General features: G+C 41.6%; 1 protein-coding gene across 1 annotated transcript in view; it reads left to right on the top strand.

The window, feature by feature from the left end:
- The window catches only part of snx29 (sorting nexin 29), a 100,971-nt gene extending 80,017 nt beyond the window's left edge, over nt 1-20,954 (top strand). The window contains exons 20-21 of the mRNA XM_058061693.2: nt 13,533-13,672; nt 19,730-20,954. Coding sequence (XP_057917676.2) covers nt 13,533-13,672; nt 19,730-19,853 — 264 coding nt within the window. The 3' untranslated portion in view covers nt 19,854-20,954. The remainder of the gene's footprint in view (nt 1-13,532; nt 13,673-19,729) is intronic.
- The last annotated feature ends 2,906 nt before the right edge of the window (nt 20,955-23,860 follow it).

Raw genomic sequence — 23,860 nt, 5'->3', positions numbered from 1 at the left:
CCTAGACGGCTACAGTCATTGTGTCCTTGAAAGCCACCCTAAAAGCCATTACACAGGAGGTTTGTGGGAATTATTGGTTTGCAGCGTCTCTTGAAAGTCAGCAATCTTGGCGGAGAAAACGAACTTGCATTTTTTTTTGCTCTCAGGCTACATTTCAAAGCAGGAATGCTACCTGTTTCTGGACAGAATAAGCCAAGTCAGATGGTGAAACCCACCCAAAATGTACCTTCTGTTGACTTCGTTTTGACAAGATGCTTGGGGCGTTGAAGTCCCGAACGCTAACCATGCTAACCACGCTAACACCACAGCAGCTCAAATTTTTCTCATGAAGTCCAGAACGCTAACCATGCTAACCACGCTAACACCACAGCAGCTCAAATTTTTCTCATGAAGTCCAGAACGCTAACCACGCTAACACCACGGCAGCTCACATTTTTCTGAAGAAGTCCAGAACGCTAACCATGCTAACCACGCTAACACCATGGCAGCTCACATTTTTCTTATGAAGTCCAGAACGCTAACCATGCTAACCACGCTAACACCACGGCAGCTCACATTTTTCTTATGAAGTTCAGAAAGCTAACCATGCTAACCATGCTAACACCATGGCAGCTCACATTTTTCTTATGAAGTTCAGAACGGTAACCATGCTAACCACGCTAACACCATGGCAGCTCACATTTTTCTTATGAAGTCCACAACGCTAACCATGCTAACCACGCTAACACCATGGCAGCTCACATTTTTCTTATGAAGTTCAGAACGGTAACCATGCTAACCACGCTAACACCATGGCAGCTCACATTTTTCTTATGAAGTCCAGAATGCTAACCTTGCTAACCACGCTAACACCACGGCAGCTCACATTTTTCTGATGAAGTCCAGAATGCTAACCATGCTAACCACGCTAACACCACGGCAGCTCACATTTTTCTTATGAAGTCTAGAATGCTAACCTTGCTAACCACGCTAACACCACGGCAGCTCACATTTTTCTGATGAAGTCCAGAATGCTAACCATGCTAACCACGCTAACACCACGGCAGCTCACATTTTTCTTATGAAGTCCAGAATGCTAACCTTGCTAACCACGCTAACACCACGGCAGCTCAAATTTTTCTTATGAAGTACAGAACGCTAACCATGCTAACCACGCTAACCACGCTAACACCATGGCAGTTCACATTTTTCTTATGAAGTACAGAACGCTAACCATGCTAACCACGCTAACACCACGGCATCTCACATTTTTCTTATGAAGTCCAGAACGGTAACCATGCTAACCACGCTAACACCACGGCAGCTCACATTTTTCTTATGAAGTCCAGAAGGCTAACCATGCTAACCACGCTAACACCACGGCATCTCACATTTTTCCTAGTCAACATAAATAAAATTACAAATAATTGAAATAAGCCTCTTTCACACACACATCCAGTCAAATTTCCATATTTCCAATTTCATTCAATCATTCATTTTCTACCGCTTATCCTCACAAGGGTCGCGGGGGTGCTGGAGCCTATCCCAGAGGCGGGGTACATCCTGGACTGGTGTCCAGCCAATCACAGGGCACATATAGACAAACAACCATTCACACTCACATTCATACCTATGGACAATTTGGAGTCGCTAATTAACCTAGCATGTTTTTGGAATGTGGGAGGAAACCGGAGTACCCGGAGAAAACCCACGCATGCACGGGGAGAACATGCAAACTCCACACAGAGATGGCCGAGGGTGGAACTGAACCCTGGTTGTCCTAGCTGTGAGGTCTGCGCGCTAACCACTTAAACGCCGTGCAGCCCCGTCTGAGAATGATATTTTTCTTTATTTTTCTCAAGATGCTGCTGAGTTCCAAAACACCAAATCGGTTCCTTGTGTCCTACTAGCTGTATTTTCATCAAATTATTTTTCAAATTAGTCTTCTTGTTTTTCTATGATCTCATAATTCTTCCTGAATTGAAAAAAAAGGTCAAATCCAAGTTATCACCTCCCCTTGTTTATTTGTAATTTTTACACAATGGTTTTATATATAAACCTTGCAATTTGTTAATAGTAAGTCTGCCCCCTGCATGCATGTAAGCCAGTATCGTTGGCAAAGGAGACAAAGGAACCTGTCCATGCGGAATTAAACGCTCTATTTTCTTCTGAGATATTTCATTTTTGGCATTCATTATTATTTTACCGCGGCGGAAAACAGACATTTTGTAGTAATAGCAGTTTATTGCACGCAGGTACGCTACCTTTCCCTCGCTCATCCAATCACCGTTGGATTTACAGAGAGTCTTATATATTTAACTAAAAAAAAAGCCCATTTTCCCAATTTAGGTGTTCTGTGAAAGGAACCAGAAAAGAGCAGTGTGTTGATGGCCCCTTTTCTAGCCAATCAGCTGCCATACCCTTCCCTTATGTTCTCCCCACCTGTGGCTGTGTTGTTCTTCATCCACTATTTCTTTGCACAGACTGTCAATCTGCTGTCTAGTCACGGTAATGCATTCAGTGCTGTGCTCTTGAGTTTTTTTTTATTTGCTATGTTTTTTTTTTTTTGGAAACTAGCCTCCCTCCACTTCCTGCTGCTGTTTTGCATAAGAGGCCATATATTGTATAAAACACCTCTTTTTGTTTGACTCTGCCTTTGAATTGTATTTTATTTTGATGTAAGACCTTACAAGCCCCCTCGGTCTCTTCCTCTTCCTCTTCTATGTTTGTACAAAAACAAAAACCCCTCCACCTATAGCAATGATTTATCCCACCTCTTCCTCTTCCAGCGTACCACAGAGATTATTTCTTTAACACTTTTCATTAATCAGATTAGATTAGATTAGATTAGATTCAACTTTATTGTTATTTCTCATGTCACTTGTACAGGGCAACAAAATGCAGGCAGCATCCAACCAGAAGTGCAATTTTATAAGTACCTTAGTAGGAAGTAAATGTAGAAAAAACAGGCTGTGACTATAATACAGTGAGGATATATACAGAGATATAAATGACTATAATATGGCTATTGCAGATTATAAACAGTATGCACAGTACGGATGTGACAATATATAATAACAGTAATATGTACAGTATTGCAATGAAGTGACGATGATACAGTGTGGATATATACGGGGATATAAGTGACTATAGTATGGCTGTTGCAGATTATTCATTCATTCATTTTCTACCGCTTTTCCTCACGAGGGTGCTGGAGCCTATCCCAGCTGACTTCGGGCGAGAGGCGGGGTACACCCTGGACTGGTCGCCAGCCAATCACAGGCCACATATGTATATAGACCAGGGGTCAGCAACCTGCGGCTCCAGAGCCGCATGTGGCTCTTCAGCCTCTTTATTGTGGCTCCCTTTGCGATGCTTGAATATTTTTAACACCCGAGTGGAGAAAATGCACATCTTTTGTAATGAGTTTTAAAAAATCCAACTTTGTCTGAGACCATGAATGCATCCTGAGTGAGTTCTGACTGCTATCCAGTTCAGTACATGAAGAAAAACAAGTAATACTTACCTACAAATCTAAAAAATAAATTCGAGATAATTTAAAAACAGCGGCATGGGAACTTGTTTTTACGTTTACAGTAGTTTACACATACATTTATGTAAGTTTATCTCCAAAACTAGCAAGAGTACTCCAACTCGTCTTTTCTTATCTGAACTACTTTGATACCCCCAAATTCCCTCCAATGTTGTTTTAAACATACTATATGTTTTGCGGCTCCAGGCTATTTTTCTTCAGTGGGCATTGGGTAAAATGGCTCTTTTCATAGTAAAGGTTGCCGACCCCTGATATAGACAAACAACCATTCACACTCACATTCATACCTATGGACAATTTGGAGTCGCCAATTAACCTAGCATGTTTTTGTAATGTGGGAGGAAACCGGAGTACCCGGAGAAAACCCACGCATGCACGGGGAGAACATGCAAACTCCACACAGAGATGGCCGAGGGTGGAATTGAACCCTGGTCTCCTAGCTGTGAGGTCTGCGCGCTAACCTATTGCAGATTATATAAATTATAAACAGTATTCATCTATGAATGCAACAAGATATAACAGTAATATGTACAATAGTGCAATGAAGTGATGGGGGGGGGGCAGACTTTTGGAAGGGGTGGGCAATGGAGACAGCTTTTGGGAAAAAGCTGTTCCTGAACCTGGTGGTTCTTGATTAACGGTAAATGAATGGTACAATCCTAATCCAAGATATTGTATTCAATATCAATGTTACCAGATAGCATGCCGAGTTCATGTAAACAAATGTGCCTATTATTAGATTTAATGACACTTCAGCCGCCATCTGAGGATCACTTTAACGATTATTTAACCATGAAATCTCCTAATTAGCTTTCAAAGTGAATACACTGTTGTTAAGAGACAAATGTTTATTCATCAGATGGAGTCACTTGTTCAAACCAATCCCGGGAGTTGCTTTGTTTGACCTCCTTAAGAGTCCCTGATACTTTGGTCCTTGTACTTCAGCACTTACCTTTACTTCAGTTGACCTTCGGGTGCCATCATTGGGGGGAGAAAAAAAGCAATACTAAGGCCGGAATCAAGCAATATTAGCATAACTTAGCAATTAAGGCCGTCACATGATTATGCAAATGAGTCACAAATATAATGTCAGGCAACTGACGCAGGAAGAGCTAAATGTGCAGTATCTGTAGTGTGGACACGCTACGTACACGTCAATGCGGATCAGGCGGCTGCAAAAACAGGCATCGTCGCTAACTCGATTACATGCTGAGGATCCTCGCTATTTCATCACGTCTGTTGACAGACACACACTTCCTGTGATGAGTGACAGCATGGAGAGACGCAGCTGAACTTGTCAAAGAGCATCTTCCATGCATCAAGTCACACGGAAATACCATGGAAACGTGCGGTACACCTGCAACCGCGGCATGCATGCACACACACACACACACACACATTTTACAGCTTATCTATGCTAACACTCGACTAGCTTCCCGGGTGTGTTGCACGCTGCTGCCCTGTGATCCGCCTCTTTCTCTTAATCTCCTGCCTTGTGCAGTGTCAGGAATCATCAGGAACTTATTGGGGAATGTGAATCACAAAGTGGGCGGCACGGCCGTCTAGTGGTTAGACCTTTACCGAGGGTTCAATTCCACCCTCGGCCATCTCTGTGTGGAGTTTGCTTGTTCTCCCCGTGCATGCGTGGGTTTTGTCCGGGTACTCCGGTTTCCTCCCACATTCCAAAAACATGCTAGGTTAATTGGCCACTCCAAATTGTCCATAGGTATGAATGTGAGTGTGAATGGTTGTTTGTCTATATGTGCCCTGTGATTGGCTGGCCACCAGTCAAGGGTGTACCCCGTCTCTCCAGCTCCAGCACCCCCGCGACCCTCGTGAGGAAAAAGCGCTAGAAAATGAATGAATTACATTTTTTTTTGGTAGAAACAAACTTTTTTTCTGATGAAAAATAAGAATCCAATCTTTCTTATGGTATCATATGTCATATTGGACTCAGATTGGATCTGAAGCCAAAAAGTCCTAATCGGGACATCTGTAGTAGCGATGCAGTAACACACAAATCATTTAGTCTGCATTAACTTGAATGATCAAATTATGGACAAAAGACATTCTGATACTTTAAAGTGAGTCTGAATAATTGAAGTGTTTAAGCGAAGGACACTCAAGAGGGGCAGAGCGGGAAGCAGGTTACAGAAAGAAAGCCTGGAGTCATTCAGTATGTTTTATAAGAGACCTTAGGTATACAATACACATCAATGCTATGAGAATAAGATGGGCATATTTTACTGATATTTGACTGTGCAATCATGCCTCTGGTTACTAAACTATAGAACATCACCTAATGTTGCACAAGCAATCATGAAACTAAAGCTTTTGAGCATACCAGATAGCATCTGATCTGACCTGATCATATTCCAACCTCAAAGCTTCTTGCTAGGCTGTTAGTATTTGGGCTTCAGTATCTCGTTTCTTATTAATCTTGGTGAAATTGCAGAAACATCGATCCTATCAAATATCACATGCTTAGTTCTGACCACAAAGGACAAAAAGAACATTAAAATCATGGATTTTAAAAATCGGTTGTATACTGGAGCCTATCCTAGCTGTTTTCGGGGCGAGAGGCGGGGTACACCCTGGACTGGTGGCCAGCCAATCACAGGGCACATATAGACAAACAACCATTCACACTCACATTCATACCTATGGACAATTTGGAGTGGCTAATTAACCTAGCATGTTTTTGGAATGTGGGAGGAAACCGGAGTACCTGGAGAAAACCAGGTACCAGAGGGTGGAATTGAACCCTGGCCTCCTAGCTGTGAGGTCTGCGCGCTAACCACTAGACCGCCGTGCTACCCAGCTTTAAATTATTAAAACAAAAATCCTATTTTTTAAAAGTCATATGGAAAATATGTGTGGACCCGCACAGCTGTATAGAAGTGTGTACATGTACATTAATATGTACAAACTTTACATATAACTTGTGGTGCGTTCAAGGGTCATCAAATAAAGTAGGAAATGTTAGCGCTGAAAGGAAAACATGATCGAGGAAACATTCAAACACTTTTCTAACACAGCACTGTTTCTCTGTTCTGTCATGTATTTAAGTCAGGGCCAGCAAGGCCTTCTCTGCTGGCCTAACCATGACCAGAAGCACTGACTTGCATTCATTCATTCATTTTGTACTGCTTATCCTCACAAGGTTCACGGGGGGTGCTGGAGCCTATCCCAGCTGTCTTCGGGCAAGAGGCGGGGTACACCCTGGACTGGTGGCCAGCCAATCACAGGGCACATATAGACAAACAACCATTCACACTCACATTCATACCTATGGACAATTTGGAGTGGCTAATTAACCTAGCATGTTTTTGGAATGTGGGAGGAAACCGGAATACCCGGAGAAAACCCATGCATGCACAGGGAAGAAAAAAAATGTCATATTACATGAAAATAAGCATTTTTAAATGAATATAACACCATGAACCATTTCTGTGTGTGTTAAAATTACGTTAAAAACGTTAAAATTTTGTTAAAAATAGCTCGTCATGTTGTTCTTTGGACCACAAGATAGTTTTAGTTAGAACCTCTGATGTTGCAAACAAGTCGTGCAACTCCTTTTTACCTCAGTTGTTTCATTGAAGAATCAGCAATTCATTCCTCACAGTCAAGTATTATACGCCTTCTCCTAATTGCCTTCTCTTTGTAAATTGAAAACAAGAAATATTTCATTCGGGAGGATGTTTCTTATGCTGTCATTTACAGAAAGCATGTAGAAGTGACCATTCAACTCCTCGTGATTCAATGTGGAAATCTTGACAGAAATGACTAATTCTTTCAGAATAATGGAGCTGATTTCTTTGTCTTATAAGGAAGGTCACCACTGGAGTAAGACTGTTTTAGCGTGCGATCACTTGAATTCAAGTACCATTATTATGTAAGAGACCCTAAAAATGAATATCCACTTTCACAACCATCATTTGCCCTCAGCAGTCGCCTCCTTTGTGCATCCAAATGGCCGCCCTTATTAATTAATCAGAAACTACAAAGTGAATTATTAACCAGTCCTAGTATGTTGTGTTCATATATTATGTAATATTCATGTTTTACGCGTTTTTTTTTTCAAATTATGACAAGTAGGCATTGTGAAGGTCTTGTATATTATGAGCATTCTTGAATTGCTTGTGATGTTTTATGCATGGGTCAGACCCGCGCTTTGGCGAGTGTTTACATGCAGCATGGAGAGAACAGCCTGTTCAGCCCTGCTGCCCACTCTCATTCCACCGTAGCGTCCAAATCTCCGCTCATGTTCATATTCCTGTTTGAAAAGATGACCAGGGCAGCATCTCGTAATTTCTTTCATTTTATAAGACATAAGACGTGTCACCATCACATGACATCCTTTAAAGCAGGGGTCTCAAACACGCGGCCCGTGGGCCAAATGTGGCCCGCAGGACACCAGTTTGAAAGTTTAATGTTAGTGCGGCCCGCGCAAGTTTGATATGGATGCTGTATGGTATCATGTACCCAGAAAAAGTTATTACGTTTGATTAATGTTCATGTTAAAGGTTAAATAACTGTTAATAGTTATCCTCCCTATCCGTGTGGAAGTGGTAGGTTTTTGGCTATTTAAGTTTAAAGGAAATAACTTGTAGGCTACCGTTTAGGTCGCTAGCTCTCTAGTTTGCGAGTTAGCATGTGTCTCAAGACCCTGCAGTTGCGCAATATGTTGTAAATAAAAAGAGTATAAATGTGACTATAGTCGTGTTTTGTCAGGTCTACAGGGCTCTAATAATGCTTTGTTCATTTTAATCTGAAAAAAATAATTTGTCTACCCACCAACTATATGTGGTTTCTTAAGTTTTTATTATTTGTGGTTTTATTATTATTATTATATTTATTTATGACTGATTGATTGATTTTCTTTATTCTTGATTTGTTTATTTATTTTTCATCTTATTTTGTGCAGAAAAGTTATTTGAAAGTTATTTGAGAACAGTGGAATTTTTTATCAGAGCTTTTATGGTAGAAAATCGGAACCAAAGCACTGAAAAAGTTTGTATATTTTTCTGTTTTTAATAAATGTGTTTTGTTTTTTTTGGAAAACTTGATGCGGCCCAGCCTTGGCCAGACCCTAGCGCCAGTGGCCCCCAGGTAAATTGAGTTTGAAACCCCTGCTTTAAAGCAAATTGAGCTTTTTTTTTTTCATAGACTCATAAAATTCAGACTTGATCAAAGTTTGTTGATTTTCTGCACTATACTTCTTGCCTTGTTGCCGGGCAACATTTACTTCTTCAGACACACTATCAGGAGTGTTTTTCTCCCCTCTGCCAGAGCTGAATGGTGTAAAGCTGCCAGAAAATCCACTGAGCATATGTGACTTCTCTACCATTGACAGCGCCCCTCTCCTGCTTATCTGTCCTTCCTCTGAAGTGACATCTAGCAGGCTGTGTTTGTGTGTGCTTGTACATGTGTGACTGTGCTTTATAGCCTGCTACAGGGCCATTCCAAGACCCCTCTTGGAACATGCACTCCTGATAAGGTTTTTTTTTTAAAACTCACTGGACCCTTGAGGTCCCGTGAGATACAGCAGGGTGTCATGATCATGATAATATTTGTTTCATTATCAACAATCACTGCGTCACAGCACAATAGAAATACTGAACCTCCAGTCAAGTCGGCCCGTTCCATGAGATCTCTTGTCATGTCATCTCTTGTTCAACGGTGAACAGAGTGAGACCTCTGGTCATCCGTACAGTCACTTTGTCTCTAATTGGGGCCACAAGCATATACACATTTGATCGGTAAAGTAAATAAAGTCAAAAGAAATGCCGCTCTTTAATGCAGCCAGCATTTCCAGAAATGCTGCTGATTGCTGACTGTACGAATTGCCTGTGAGAAAATACATGTCACATAACAAAGGAAACACTACATTATTAGCCTTTGTCCTGACAGTCAACATTTACTGTAACATTTGATCGGTAAAGTAAATAAAGTCAAAAGAAATTCTGCTCTTTAATGCAGCCAGCATTTCTAGAAATGCTGCTGATTGCTGACTGTACGAATTGCCTGTGAGAAAATACATGTCACATCATAAAGGAAATACTGCATTATTAGCCTTTGTCCTGACAGTCAACATTTACTGTAACATTTGATCGATAAAGTAAATGAAGTCAAAAGAAATGCCGCTCTTTAATACAGCCAGCATTTCCAGAAATGCTGCTGATTGCTGACTGTACGAATTGCCTGTGAGAAAATACATGTCACATCATAAAGGAAATACTGCATTATTAGCCTTTGTCCTGACAGTCAACATTTACTGTGACATTTGATCGGTAAAAGTAAATAAAGTCAAAAGAAATGCTGCTCTTTAATGCAGTCAGCATTTCCAGAAATGCTGCTGATTGCTGACTGTGTGAATTGCTATAATAAAGGAAATACTTCATTATTAAGATTGTACATATTATTATGGCTCGGAAATGTTGACAGTATTGTTTAGCATCAAGTTGTGGGACAAAACATACCTGCATTATTTTATGATTGTTTAATAAATACGTTTGTCCTGTCATATTTTCAAATTGATGTTATGCATCTAAAAAAGTCACAAGTAAATGTGCAAGCGACGGATATTTTCGGTTATGTCAACATTAGTCAGTCAATCCATAGAACGTTGATTTAAACGGGTTCCACTGTATTCACGTAATACGTTAGTACCGATAATGCCATGAACGCTTAGCATGAAAGCGTCTTCCCTCATACATCTGTTGATTTAATGTGGATGACTGGTGTTGAAGTCCTTGCTGACAGAATTATGCCTGAAGATGTTTTTAAGCTCAACTCACCTTCATCTTTAATATGTGCTGGCACGTAATATGATGGACTGATTTGGGCTCTGTCATACGAGGATGGGAGGAACCGAGGGATGAGCAATGTTTACATACTTGTGCTGTGATGTAAGCAGACAGACGGAGACCGGAAAGCCGTACCTGCTTCAGTACGCCACTTTGATTTGTGTGCCCTGCCCTCTCCGCTAACAAGAAACAGCACCTGGTTTCTTCTGCTCTCGTTCTCCGCGGATGTGAAGAATGTGTCACATTGTCCATTAGGGTTATTACTCCTGTGACATCCATGAAAGCGGTCGGGGTGTTCCATCATGTGTTGATATAGCATGAAACCCAGCCTGACGTGCGCGGCCTAATCTGACACATCAGATTTACGCCACTCCTTTCCTCTCTCTTCTCCCAGCAATATGTACTCTTTACTTGGGGTGACAGTCAACCTCTTGTCTACTTCTGTTGTAGGCTCCGTCTGACCGGCGCAATAAATGCGCATCTACTTCATCTTGGGTTTACTTTGCAAGATATTGAACCCCCAATTTCTACTGATATGTATGTATTTCCAGGGCGGGACGGTGGTCTAGTGGTTAGCGCGTAGACCTCACAGCTAGGAGACCAGGGTTCAATTCCACCCTGGCCATCTCTGTGTGGAGTTTGCATGTTCTCCCTGTGAATGCGTGTGTTTTCTCCGGGTACTCCGGTTTCCTCCCACATTCCAAAAACATGCTAGGTTAATTGGCGACTCCAAATTGTCAAAACAAGCAATGTTATTAGTTGGGAGCTTGTTTTTGTCCCACGAGGAGTGCATATGAATGACAGTATCATTATCTACAGTTCATAGAAGACCCGAACAAAAGTACAATGATGGCTATAGGCCAATAGGCCAATTGCCAAACAGTGGCACTGGGTTTTTAAAACAAGCAATGTTGTTAGTTGGGAGCTCGTTTTTGTCCCACGAGGAGTGCATATGAATGACAGTATCATTATCTACAGTTCATAGAAGACCTGAACAAAAGTACAATGATGGCTATACACCAATTGCTTGCCCTCATTAGGGTCACGGGGGTGTGCTGGAGCCTATCCCAGCTGACTTCGGGCGAGAGGTGAGGCACACCCTGGACCGGGTATAATAATGTTTAATTCATGTTCTAATTAATGATTTCATTAATTAATGTTGGGTGGCACAGCGGTCGAGTGGTTAGCGCGCAGACCTCACAGCTAGGAGACCAGGGTTCAATTCCACCCTCAGCCATCTCTGTGTGGAGTTTGCATGTTCTCCCCGTGCATGCGTGGGTTTTCTCCGGGTACTCCGGTTTCCTCCCACATTCCAAAAACATGCTAGGTTAATTCCAAATTGTCCATAGGTATGAATGTGAGTGTGAATGGTTGTTTGTTTATATGTGCCCTGTGATTGGCTGGCGACCAGTCCAGGGTGTACCCCGCCTCTCGCCCGAAGACAGCTGGGATAGGCTCCAGCACCCCCGCCACCCTCGTGAGGAAAAAGTGGTAGAAAATGAATGAATGAATTCATGAGTTTGTGTTATTAGTTATTAGTTAGTATTAGTTAGTTTTATTTTTACAATTTGCCAATAAAAAAAAATGTAAAAGGCCAGACTGGCCACCTCTGCTCTAAACCAGACTTCATCTCAACGCTTTGTCCATAAATACCTGAAAGTATAATGAAGTCTCATGGTCCTCTTGCTTTTCCATTTATTCATGTTACACAGCGTTAGCGTCACAAATGGTTCTTTGAAGAGTGTCTTTTGAGGCGACTCAATGACGTGTCCTTGGGATTTGGAATTTAGATCAAAAGAAAAGCAGCGCTTTACATTCAGGAAAATGTTGGCCCCTCACAAGGGATGTTTGTCCCAGTAAAACAGAGCTTTGCCCAAGCTTTGTTCTGATCCTTGCTGGACTACAATTAGCCATGCTACCATGGGCCATGTGGCTCCATGCCTCGGCCTCCAGTGGTTCTCTCCGCAAAGAAAATCCGGGTGAACAAATGTCTGTGCTTGTTGCCTTCAACACCAACAAGCAAATGGCAAAATAACCATAAATGATTTATTTATTGTTTTTATTGAATGTAGGTCAGCAATGCAGACAAACGTGGACTTGAGCTGTCTGCTCAAAACCATAAAGTACTACTATATTGATGGGAACTGACAAGTACTACAAACTCGGAGTAGAAGCGCTGATCCTCCCCATTTAGGGGAACCGAATGAGGTGGCTTGGGAATCTGATTATGATGCCTCACGGACACCTCCCTGAGGAGGACACATTAGAGCAGTGGTCTCAAACACGTGGCCCGTGGGCCAAATGTGGCCCGCAGGACACTAGTTTGAGGCCCCCGCCTTGATATGAAAGTTTAATGTTAGTGCGGCCCGCGCAAGTTTGATATGGATGCTGTATGGTATCATGTACCCAGAAAAAATTATTACGTTTGATTAATGTTCATGTTAAAGGTTAAATAACTGTTAATAGTTATCCTCCCTATCCGTGTGGAAGTGGTAAGTTTTTGGCTATTTAAGTTTAAAGGAAATAACTTGAAGGCTACCGTTTAGGTCGCTAGCTCTCTAGTTTGCGAGTTAGCATGTGTCTCAAGACCCTGCAGTTGCGCAATATGTTGTAAATAAAAAGAGTATAAATGTGACTATAGTCGTGTTTTGTCATGTCTACAGGGCTCTAATAATGCTTTGTTCATTTTAATCACAAAAAAATAATTTGTCTACCCACCAACTATATGTGGTTTCTTAAGTTTTTATTATTTGCCGTTTTATTATTATTATTATTATTATTATATTTATTTATTACTGATTGATTGATTTTCTTTATTCTTGATTTGTTTATTTATTTTTCATCTTATTTTGTGCAGAAAAATAAAAATTAAGATATTTGAGAACAGTGGAATGTTTTATCAGAGCTTTTATTGTAGAAAATTGGAACCAAAGCACTGAAAAAGTTTGTATATTTTTCTGTTTTTAATAAATGCGTTTTTTTTTTTTTTTTGAAAACCTGATGCGGCCCAGTTCTGAACGGACGTCAGAACAGAAAAGCTCTTATAAGATGCACTTCTGCCAACTTGTGACCGTTTTTTGGGCTGAAACCTGCTCTCTTCTATTGTGGAGTTGCATCATCACCTCAACAAATATGTCTTTGGGAGTGAATGAGCTCAATTTCTTCTCAACTGCCATTGTGCGTCTTTACAGGATGCCAAGTTCGTGGAAGAGAGGAGGAAGCAGCTGCAGGGTTACCTTCGTACGGTCATGAACAAACTCATCCAAACCTTGCCAGAGTTCACGGCCTGCCCCACCAAGGAGACGCTGCTGTCACTGCTGCCTTTCTGTCTGTAAGTGGAACCCATTTATGTTGGTCCTTTTAAGATCGTTTTTTGTCTGCATATTTCCAAACACATAGTTCAAAATAGTAAATACATTTGAATGATTTGTCATAACAGCTTTCGTGGTCTACATGATTATGGCATACAAAGCCGGATGTTATATTTAATATCTATTTAAACTTGACAACTTTGTCATCGTCACACAAGCCACAAATCAGCAAGTGTGTGTGTACGATGCCTCGGTGACCCACCTACCCACGAGCAGCGTCTGAAAATGACATGTTCCAGTCATTTCCTGTCAGCTTTCACAACATTTTGCACTTACTGCAATCAGTCAGCAGGAATGACCTGCCATGCCGTCTGACTGGATTGTCAGCGTCTCCTCGGCGGACATCACAAGGCACAGCCCCCTTGATGCTGATGCAGACTTCTCATTCAGCATCCTTTTTTTTTGTAAACAAGAATTTAGTAGGATTTAGGACACGGAGTGAATCTGAACCCTTTGTTCACATAAAGAGTGTTTATTTGTGAAATACATACAGTGGCATTGCAGTAAAAGAAGCATCATGTGTTGTGTTGGCTCCTTTGGCGGGTGGTGGATTTGGCACCGGGGGACTTGACCAGCCAGTATTGAATATGAGCAGTATGAACGCATTCATTCATTCATTCATTTTCAACGCTTTTCCTCATGAGGGATTACTTTATTACTATTATTACAGTATAAACAAACTCCTTGTTGTTTAGTTCTGTGTTACATTGGTAAACCTAAAAAAACTAAAAAAAACATATTTAGAATTTTTGATTTTTTCCCTTTTTTTGTGCAGTACTAAAAAATCCATGCAAATCATTCATTCTTGTCATCACAAGGGTCGCGGGGGTGCTGGAGCCTATCCCAGCAGTCTTCTGGTGAGACGGTACACCCTGCAGTGGTGGCCAGCCAATCACAGGGCACATATAGACAAACAACCATTCACACTCACATTCATACCTATGGACAATTTGGAGTGGCCAATTAACCTAGCTTTAACCTATCCTAGTTTTTGGAATGTGGGAGGAAATCGGAGTACACGGAAAAAAACTACACATGGCCGAGGGTGGAATTGAACCCTGTTCTACAATTTGGAGTAGCCAATTAACCTAGCATGTTTTTGGAATGTGGGAGGAAACTGGAGTACCCGGAAAAAACCTCCACATGGCCGAGGGTGGAATTGAACCCTGTTCTCCGAGGGTGGAATTGAACCCTATTCTCCTAGCTGTGAAGTCTGTGCGCTAACAACTCGACCGCCGTCCAACCCGCCGTATGAACTGCTATGTTAATTCAAATCAATATTAACTAACTAGCTAATTAACCTAGCATGTTTTTGGAATGTGGGAGGAAACCGGAGTACCCGGAGAAAACCCATGCATGCACGGGGAGAACATGCAAACTCCACACAGTGGAATCGAACCCTGGTCTCCTAGCTGTCAGGAGTCTGCGCGCTAACCACTCGATCGCCGTGCCGCCTAGTTTCTGTTTCAAATAACGTAAAATTAAACCCGAATTAAATGAACAAATACTAGAAGGAATTGTTTTTGCATCCAAATACTGAACACCGGTTCACTTCTTTTTACACTTGCAATCAAACGGCCTTTGCTTTGACTAATTGATGTCCATCCGGCAGAAGGTAGTTTCATTCATTTCAGTTTTCGGCGCTCGTTTACTTTCACTTTCTAAATGGCTGTCATCCTGCACCAAAAGTGCACATAAATGAGAAATAAATGTATTTCTTCTTATTATTGATCATAAGCCTGCTTTGTAAAGTCTGCACTGTGGACACAGGTTGAAAGGCAGCGTTTGTGTGGCGGCGTCATGCTGCACCACCTGGAATGTCCCCCATTGATACAAGGTCATGGACTCTAGAGAGGTCAAATCTATTCTGACTCTTATTTCTCTGCTTGTAAATCCTGTGTTTTTTTTTCCTTCGCTTGGATTTGCTTCCACTTAGTATGGCGCTCTAACCTGGACATGTTTATGCTTTATTCAGAACACAAAACACACACACACACGCTCTGTCTTGCTTCCCGCCTTTATTGACCTGCTGCCTTTAGGGAAAACAAAGTGTTGTGGACCTTTGTTTCGCTGTCAAGAGCAGTTTGGGGCAGTTTGACTGCAGAATGAGGATGTAACCTTTTATTGTTCCAGATTAGGTGTGTGTGTGTGTGTGTGTGTGTGTGTGTGTGAGAGAGAGAGAGAGAGAGGGAAGAGTCAATGTGGCATGTTCTATTGGCTACATCACCACCTCACAATCAATTAGATGGAGATCCATATACAGTATGTGTGTACCTGTTGGCTTCCATTATGCTCCCCTTGCAGTCAAATGAACATTCCAACAAGGCCTGGCAAGGCATGTTATCCTGCACGGAGCAAATTTGCCTCTAAATGCAACAGCAAGCACAGTGTGATATATAATAATATATAATATATATATAATAATAATTGTTCTAAATGTAGAAACAGCGAGTCATTTTACTATATAAGCCGGGTAGCTCTGTCGCTGAAAAAGATGCAAGCGTCTTATGAAGCAAATTGATTACTTTTTTGAGCGCGTAACCTCCGTGATGACCTGGAACTACATTCCTCATCACAAAAATCCGACCACAACTGGACTGAGGGGGACCACGTGGGGCGTAAGTCGCTGTTAAGTCGCACTTCCGATAGGGATGTGATAATAATCATTCATGCTGGAGCCTATCCCAGCTGTCTTCGGGCAAGAGGCGGGGTACATACACCCTGGACTGGTGGCCAGCCAATCACAGGGCACATATAGTAGACAAACAACCATTCACACTCACATTCATACCTATGGAGAATTTGGAGTGGCTAATTAACCTAGCATGTTTTTGGAATGTGGGAGGAAACCGGAGTAACCGGAGAAAATCCACGCATGCACAGTGGAATTGAACCCTGGTCTCCTAGCTGTCAGGGGTCTGCGCGCTAACCACTCAACCGCCATGCCGCCCAGTTTCTGTTTCAAACAACGTAAAATTAAACCCAAATAAATACTTGAAGGAATTGTTTTTGCATCCAAATACTGAAAACCGGTTCACTTCTTTTTACACTTGCAATCAAACGGCCTTTGCTTTGACTAATTGATGTCCATCAGGCAGAAGGTAGTTTCTGCCTGATTTAAACCCACGCAAGCACGGGGAGAACATGCAAACTCCACACAGAGATAGCCGAGGGTGGGATTGAACTCGGGTCTCATAGCTGTGAGGTCTACGCGCTCACCACTCGACCGCCGTGCAGCCCCTGTGATGATAATAATAATACCTTTTATTTGTCTAGCGCTTCTCAGAGTACTCAAAGACGCTTTACAGTACAGAGTTGAGTAAAAACAGAGTACACGATACATTAAAATACAATATCCATACATGATACATGATGCATGATACAACGTCATGTCAAAAATCCTAATTACCACTTTAAAGTCACTTTGAGGAAATTCACTTATCACGGTCGAGTCTGGAAGCAGTGAATGGTGATAAACGAGGGATGACCGTATAACTGGATCTGCACCAAATTGCCTTCACAAAGTTTTGTGGAAATGAGTTGTGGAGTTTTTAGTCAAATGGAAAAAAAAAAAAAAAACGATATCCGAGTTTTGCAGTTGAGAGGAATAAAAAAAAAAAAAAAAAAAAGTTGTACGTTCCTACGGCGTGACATTTACAGAAGCGGACTTTGTCAAAGCAGCACTTGAACTGCTGTGAAAAGATTCACCGTCTCATCACAAGCAGGAGGTGAGGGGTGACTACGTCTGCGCTTGAACGCAGCCAGCCACACATTCACTTTCTAGCTTTTGATAGCCGCCCGTTTTTTTTTTCACCAGTGCCTCTCATTCATCTTCTCAGTCATCTGCTGGATCAGGGTTCGCCTGTTAAGTCCCAACAGCGAGGGACCCAGATGAGTTACTAAAGAGGACTGACTGTTAGTTCTCTCCATCAATCCATCAAGGATTACACGGATTCACAGTCGTCCATGTGCCTCCAGATTAGAATAGAATGGAATATCTTTATTGTCATTGTTATGATACAACAAAATTAAAGTGCAAACCAGTCAGTGCATGATTGACGGGCATGCATAGAAGCTATGAAAAAGAGCCTAAAAACATATAAAAAGCCTAAATTATTATTATTATTTATTATTATACGGGAGCCAGACAACGACATTTCGTTGGCAATTTCACTGCTGTGTTATTGTGCTATCTGTCTATCCATCTATCTATCCATCTATCTCCATCTATCTATCCACCCATCCATCCATCCTTCCACCCAAACCCCCCCAGCCACCCACCCAAACCCCCCATCCACTCGACCCCCCCCCACCCATCCACCCATCCACCCATCCATCCATCCACCCAAACCCCCCCATCCATCCATCCATCCATCCATCCATCCATCCATGTATAGGATGTCATTTATACATAAGTATTTGTGTTCTATCTATCCATCCATCCATCCATCCATGTATAGGATGTCATTTATACATAAGTATTTGTGTTCTATCTATCCATCCATCCATCCATGTATAGGATGTCATTTATACATAAGTATTTGTGTTATATCCATCCATCCATCCATCCACCCACTCAAACCCACCCATACACCCACCCATTCACCCGGCCACCCGACCCCCCACCCATCCATCCATCCATGGATAGGATGTCATTTATACATAAGTATTTGTGTTCTATCATCCATCCATCTATCCATCCATCCATGGATAGGATGTCATTTATACATAAGTATTTGTGTTCTATCATCCATCCATCCATCTATCCATCCATCCATCCATGGATAGGATGTCATTTATACTTAAGTATTTGTGTTCTATCATCCATCCATCTATCCATCCATCCATGTATAGGATGTCATTTATACATAAGTATTTGTGTTATATCCATCCATCCATCCATCCACCCACTCAAACCCACCCATACACCCACCCACCCATCCACCCATTCACCCGCCCACCCGACCCCCCCACCCATCCATCCATCCATGGATAGGATGTCATTTATACATAAGTATTTGTGTTCTATCATCCATCCATCTATCCATCCATCCATGGATAGGATGTCATTTATACATAAGTATTTGTGTTCTATCATCCATCCATCCATCCATCCATCCATGGATAGGATGTCATTTATACATAAGTATTTATGTTGTATCCATCCATCCATCCATCCATCCATCCATCCATGGATAGGATGTCATTTATACATAAGTATTTGTGTTCTATCCATCCATCCATCCATCCATCCATCCATCCATGGATAGGATGTCATTTATACATAAGTATTTGTGTTCTATCATCCATCCATCCATCTATCCATCCATCCATCCATGGATAGGATGTCATTTATACATAAGTATTTGTGTTCTATCATCCATCCATCCATCCATCCATCCATGGATAGGATGTCATTTATACATAAGTATTTGTGTTCTATCATCCATCCATCCATCCATCCATGGATAGGATGTCATTTATCCATAAGTATTTGTGTTCTATCATCCATCCATCCATCCATCCATGGATAGGATGTCATTTATACATAAGTATTTGTGTTCTATCATCCATCCATCCATCCATCCATCCATCCATGGATAGGATGTCATTTATACATAAGTATTTGTGTTCTATCATCCATCCATCCATCCATCCATCCATCCATGGATAGGATGTCATTTATACATAAGTATTTGTGTTCTATCCATCCATCCATCCATCCATCCAACGTGGGCGTGTTTTTGTACTTCCCAGTGAAGTATTTGTGTTTTCTGACTTCATTAGGAAACCCTCCAATGTGTTGCTATCTAATCTTGTAAAGCAGTCAGTCAACAATATAGCATGTCTGGCTAACATCTCAACATGCATCATTATCACGTCTGTTGTTTAAAAATGGATTATCATTGATTATGATTCAATATGTTGGTAGTTAATGGAAGTTATTTTACGTGCTCTTTTGACTGAAGTCAAGATAGAAAACGTTTAAAGCTCTGATTTCTCTCTGATTTGTTTAGGGACACTCCTCAGAATGAGGGCGGAGCCAAGACGCCCCGGTCCAAAACGTCATCCCGCTTTCCAAGACTGGGTCGCAGCTCCCACCATGGAGCAAGACCTGAACCGCAGAGCGGTGATGTTTAACTCTCATGTTCCTTTTTTGGGTTGTTTTGTTTTTGTTTTCATGGTGAAGTTGAGGTCGCCTGACTTTGAGGGCATCTTGTGGAACTTTCTGGCCAAGTTTCCGCCAAGGAGATAGGAGAGTAACGATTTCTGATGCCTGATTGGAGGATAGATGGCACAGCACGGACTTCCTGGCCTGCTACTTTCAGATGCTGGTTTTAATTTGACTACGTTTTTGGAGTGTGTGCCGACAAGATCCATTATAGCTGCGATACGGATAGACAGGGAGGGATTCTGTAAGCATTATGGTGCCATTTCATACCAGCTAAGACTGGGTCATGTATCCTGGTTCAATTTCCTTTATGTCTAAATAATAATATCCTCCCAAAAACCCCTTCCTACTAAAAGATGAGGGATGAGGACCACTCAGATGCATCAGAGACCCTTAGTTTGGTTTTTTTTTACGTCTCGCCGCATCTTGTCATGACAAATTCCATATTTAAGGATTGTTTTACTCGTGTTTCTTAGCAGGATTGAATGCAAATGAATGTTCATAACGAAGACTAAACACTTGAAATGAAGCGGCGCTGCTCGTTACGAGCGCACGGAGAGCCCAGCTGAGCCACAAGTGTGTTTAAAACAGAAGCTCATGCATATGTAGAGCTGGCCCCAAGAGGATCCCCAAACTGTGGATTAACGAGGACCCATCGCGTTCCAAGGGATATTCTGGGAAACTCCAGCCAAAGTGTTACTTAAGGTGAAACACTTCTGCCATGTCTGACAAGTATAGAAGACATTTTTGTACACAGTGTTCCTCTTTCAATTAGCTGCTCAATAAAATTGGAAAGAAAATATCTTCGTTCTTTTTCACCATTTCGTCGTTAATTGATTTAATGAATGCATGACTCAGACGTACTGCAGTATTGGGAAACTTTCAAAAGGTTTTACTCACTCTAAACTCGCGTTGGTACAGTTTTGTATATTTCTGAAGTATACTGTTGAGTGTTAAGTTGCTGTGTGACGAGTTTAGTGTTAGTAAGATGAGTTGGTCTGTTATATATACAGCTTGTGATTGGCTCCTGTCAAAGTAAGAGCTACCGCTTCCTCGCTGACTCCTGAGCAGCACAGTATTGAAATAATTAGTAGTAGTTCTGAAGTAAAGGTGGACATAGTCTGTATGGATACTGTCATGTCCATCTTGGCAGCATCTGAGGCTTTAGGTCAGGGGTCTCAAACTCAATTTAAAAACTGGTGGTGGGTAGACAAATTATTTTTTTCAGATTAAAATGAACAAAGCATTATTAGAGCCCTGTAGACATGACAAAACACGACTATAGTCACATTTATACTTTTTTTATTTACAACATATTGCGCAACTGCAGGGTCTTGAGACACATGCTAACTCGCAAACTAGAGAGCTAGCGACCTAAATGGTAGCCTTCAAGTTATTTCCTTTAAACTTAAATAGCCAAAAACTTACCACTTCCACACGGATAGGGAGGATAACTATTAACAGTTATTTAACCTTTAACATGAACATTAATCAAACGTAATAATTTTTTCTGGGTACATGATACCATACAGCATCCATATGAAACTTAACATTAAACTTTCATATCAAGGCGGGGGCCTCAAACTAGTGTCCTGCGGGCCACATTTGGCCCGCGGGCCGCATGTTTGAGACCCCTGCTTTAGGTGAATCTGGTTGTGTCTCTCAGCATTATTCATCCCTCCCATTACAGCTATCCTGATTTTATGTTCTAGTGTTGTTGTTTTTTTGTGTACTTTTGTTCTCTTAGGGGAGCGAGGAAGTACAAAATGCTCAGCACCCAATGACCAGAAAATTGCTTACAAGCAGGATGTGGCTGGAAGCCCGACACTTAAAAACAAGTGACTGACTTGTAAGCTCCGCGGCACTGACATCTGCAGGAAATGGATTTAGTGGAACGTTGAAATAAAATGTTAGCCGTCGTGTGCAAACATCTTAATCAACTGTCTTAATAGATTTGTTGTGCTACTAAAAGCAAAACGTGGTGCATTTTCACCTTTTGTTCATGCCTTTTTATTCTTTTATCTGTAGATGAGTCCAAATTGACACACTGTCAAGGACTTATTCCTATTTGTTGACAAACTCTTTTTTTTTCATGCTGTTTTGTAGTGTTCTGCACATTAAAGCCAATATTATGTATTTTTTGCCCAAATTAAACATTTTCAAGGAAAAAGACAGTTGCACAAAGTAACAAATTACACCAATTGTCTTATCTTACGTAATATTTACTAGAATCTGAAATCAATCTGAAATTCTATTTGTAAAAAAACTGCATATTTAAGCAAATAAAGCATTCAAATGGCTAAATCAACTACAATACAAATGTAAGGCATTCATGATGTAGTATTTCACACTTGTCACTAGGTGTCAGCATGTTTGGTGAGACACCAGATCACTAGACTTGATCATTGGAACAACAGGCTTTTATTGCAGGTTTGAATTATCACTTAACGGCACAATAATTATATATAATTCATGTCTTAAATGGCTCATTCACTCTTATTAGGTCTTTTATATTGGGCAATCAGAGTGTAAAGGTGACTATAGGGGTGCTATTTCATGTCTGGAGGGCTCTAATAATGTTACAAATGGAAAAATGGTGGTTGTTGTGTTGTAATTGACTAATATTTAATATTAATTGACTAATAATATTTACATGTTTTCAGGTGCTCCCATCATGCTTCGGGTTTTGACGGCTGTATTAGTTTTCCTGATGCTTGCAAAGAACACTTCAGCCTGCATGGCGGGGCGGCAACCTGCAGGAAGTGATAAGTAAACAAAGTCAAATGAAAGGACAACAACAAAGCACCGACCTCAAAATACTTGATACACAATTAATAACGCAACATTTTTGATAGTTTACCCTCCAAATTAAAATGTCACAGCATATTTTTTGCTTTCCACGTTCGTCTAATCTGGGCCCGACATCATGAGGAATTAGCTTCTCTGCTAATCAACTAGGTGGTACTAGAATATTACAATGTATTTATTTGCCATGTTCTTGCATGCTGATGAACATAATCCATTATCTCACCTCAGGGATGTTCCTCAGATAAGACAACACAAATATACATTATCCCTTTAATTCTCCGGGTCCTGCTGTCTTTAATTACCGGCCATGTAAAATTCACATCAGCGTAACGGAACAGGAAGGTGTCAATCAATGCAGAGTAAATTGAAAAAGATAAAAAAAAACAAACCCAATTCAAGAATGATCAATTTTCCGGTCAGGTGTTGAAAGATTCCGCAGCGGGAGAGCTGCCTTGCTCCGTGTGACCGTGCTCGTTGCTGAGCAGGAAATAATGTGTCAAGCTGGTGGAAACTTCCGAGGGGAGGCAGTAGCAGTGTAACCTTTAACCCCCGTTACCTCGAGCGTAACATTCAGTCGGGTCTGGTTCTGACAAATGAAACCAAGCCCTAAAAGTTTGAAAGAAGATTCTTATTTTGTTTGTTTGTGTTCAAAATCAATTTCCTGACCTATAAATGTTATTGTCTGGTATAATAATCTGCTCTAACAATTACTTTTTCATTCATTCATTCATTTTCTACTGCTTTTTCCTCACGAGGGTCGCGGGGGGTTGCTGGAGCCTATCCCAGCTGTCTTGGGGGGTTGCTGGAGCCTATCCCAGCTGTCTTGGGGGTTGCTGGAGCCTATCCCAGCTGTCTTTGGGGTTGCTGGAGCCTATCCCAGCTGTCTTTGGGGTTGCTGGAGCCTATCCCAGCTGTCTGGGGGGTTGCTGGAGCCTATCCCAGCTGTCTGGGGGGTTGCTGGAGCCTATCCCTGCTGTCTGGGGGTTTGCTGGAGCCAATCCCAACTGTCTTGGGGGGTTGCTGGAGCCTATCCCAGCTCTCTTGGGGGTTTGCTGGAGCCTATCCCAGCTGTCTTTGGGGTTGCAGGAGCCTATCCCAGCTGTCTTTGGGGTTGCTGGAGCCTATCCCAGCTGTCTTTGGGGTTGCTGGAGCCTATCCCAGCTGTCTT

This window comes from Doryrhamphus excisus, linkage group LG2, assembly GCF_037039965.1.
Source record: "Doryrhamphus excisus strain RoL-2023G ecotype Guam linkage group LG2, RoL_Dexc_Guam_v1.1, whole genome shotgun sequence".
In the NCBI taxonomy this organism is placed as follows: Eukaryota; Metazoa; Chordata; class Actinopteri; order Syngnathiformes; family Syngnathidae; genus Doryrhamphus; species Doryrhamphus excisus.
This window is presented reverse-complemented; position numbering and strand designations above follow the sequence as displayed.